Source organism: Fukomys damarensis, unplaced genomic scaffold (genome assembly GCF_012274545.1).
Source record: "Fukomys damarensis isolate Sample0158 unplaced genomic scaffold, DMR_v1.0_HiC HiC_scaffold_37, whole genome shotgun sequence".
Lineage (NCBI taxonomy): Eukaryota > Metazoa > Chordata > Mammalia > Rodentia > Bathyergidae > Fukomys > Fukomys damarensis.
In genome coordinates this window covers 5,822,866-5,823,981 of record NW_022900949.1, presented here as the reverse complement: position 1 = coordinate 5,823,981, position 1,116 = coordinate 5,822,866, and the positions used below count along the sequence as shown (strand labels likewise).

The 1,116-nt window shown below is 56.5% G+C and overlaps 1 protein-coding gene across 1 annotated transcript in view; it reads left to right on the top strand.

Moving 5' to 3' along the window:
* Col5a3 (collagen type V alpha 3 chain) overlaps positions 1-1,116 on the top strand; it is a gene marked incomplete at both ends in the record, with an annotated part of 34,845 nt that continues 33,729 nt past the window's right edge. The window contains one exon of the mRNA XM_033759587.1: positions 1-55. Coding sequence (XP_033615478.1) covers positions 1-55 — 55 coding nt within the window. The remainder of the gene's footprint in view (positions 56-1,116) is intronic.

Sequence of the window (1,116 nt, the reverse complement as noted above, 5' to 3'; positions counted from 1 at the left end):
GCTGCCGTCTGCCTGCTCCTGGCCGCCCTGCAGCTGTTGCCCACGACACAGGCCGGTGAGCCGGGAGGGAGGGCACAGGTCTCGGGGTACAGGACTCTGTGAGATCCCGAAGATGGGTAGAGTAGGGAATGAGGTGTGTGCGGTGGGAGGCAGGCCTAGGGTGCGGGACTCGCCGTCCGACGCTGGCCGGTTTGTGGGTGTGACAGCTGGGGGGGTCGTCCTGGAAACCAGACTGTTTCCAGGCAGGTGCACCAAATGGAGTGCAGTTGTCAGGGGTGCTCAGCAGCCGCGAGAGCGGGATCGCGTGTGTGCTCGGCCGAGGGGGAGGCAGAGACGGTGGGCGCCGACAGGTTTGTCTTGTGAGATGTGTGCACCGTGTCTGCGGCTGAGCGTTTACAAAAGGAACTGCTAAGCCGAGTGCGGTGGCGCACGCCTGTCATCCCAGCACTCGGGAGGCTGAGGCGGGAGGATCGCTGTGAGTTCGAGACCAGCCTGGGCTACATAGTGAGTTCAAGGCCAGCCTGAAAGACATAGTGAGACTCTGTCTCCAGAAAACAAAACTAACCAAACAGAAAGAATAAACTCCCAACTGGCTTCTTAGGCCACACAAGCCCCCCTGAAATCGTAGGCAACTTTATTTTATTTTTTGCAATGTTGGGATTTGAACTCAACTATGCTAAGCAAGCTGTTCTATCGCCGAACTACACCCTCGCCCCTGGGGATGACTGTGACAATGACCTCGTTTCGTGTGTGTGTGTGTGTGTGTGTGTGTGTGTGTGTGTGTGTGCATGCGCGTTACAGATGTGACGGTAGCTAGGTGTTATGTCGCGCGCGCCTGTCATCCCAGCACTCGGGAGGCTGAGGCGGGAGGATAGCCATGAGTTTGAGGCCAACCAGGGCTACATAGTGAGTTCAGAGTCAGCTGGAACTACTTAGTACGACCCTGCCTCGAAAAACAAAATAGATGCGATTGTGTGATTTCTGGGTGACACTATGAGGACTATAGTTGTGATTTCGGGGTGTAAATTACGGCCCAGGAAGATGTCAATGACCGATTCTAAGCTTGCTGGAGAGCAGGGGTGAGCGTGGAGATCCATCGGGGGCCCACAGCTCCCT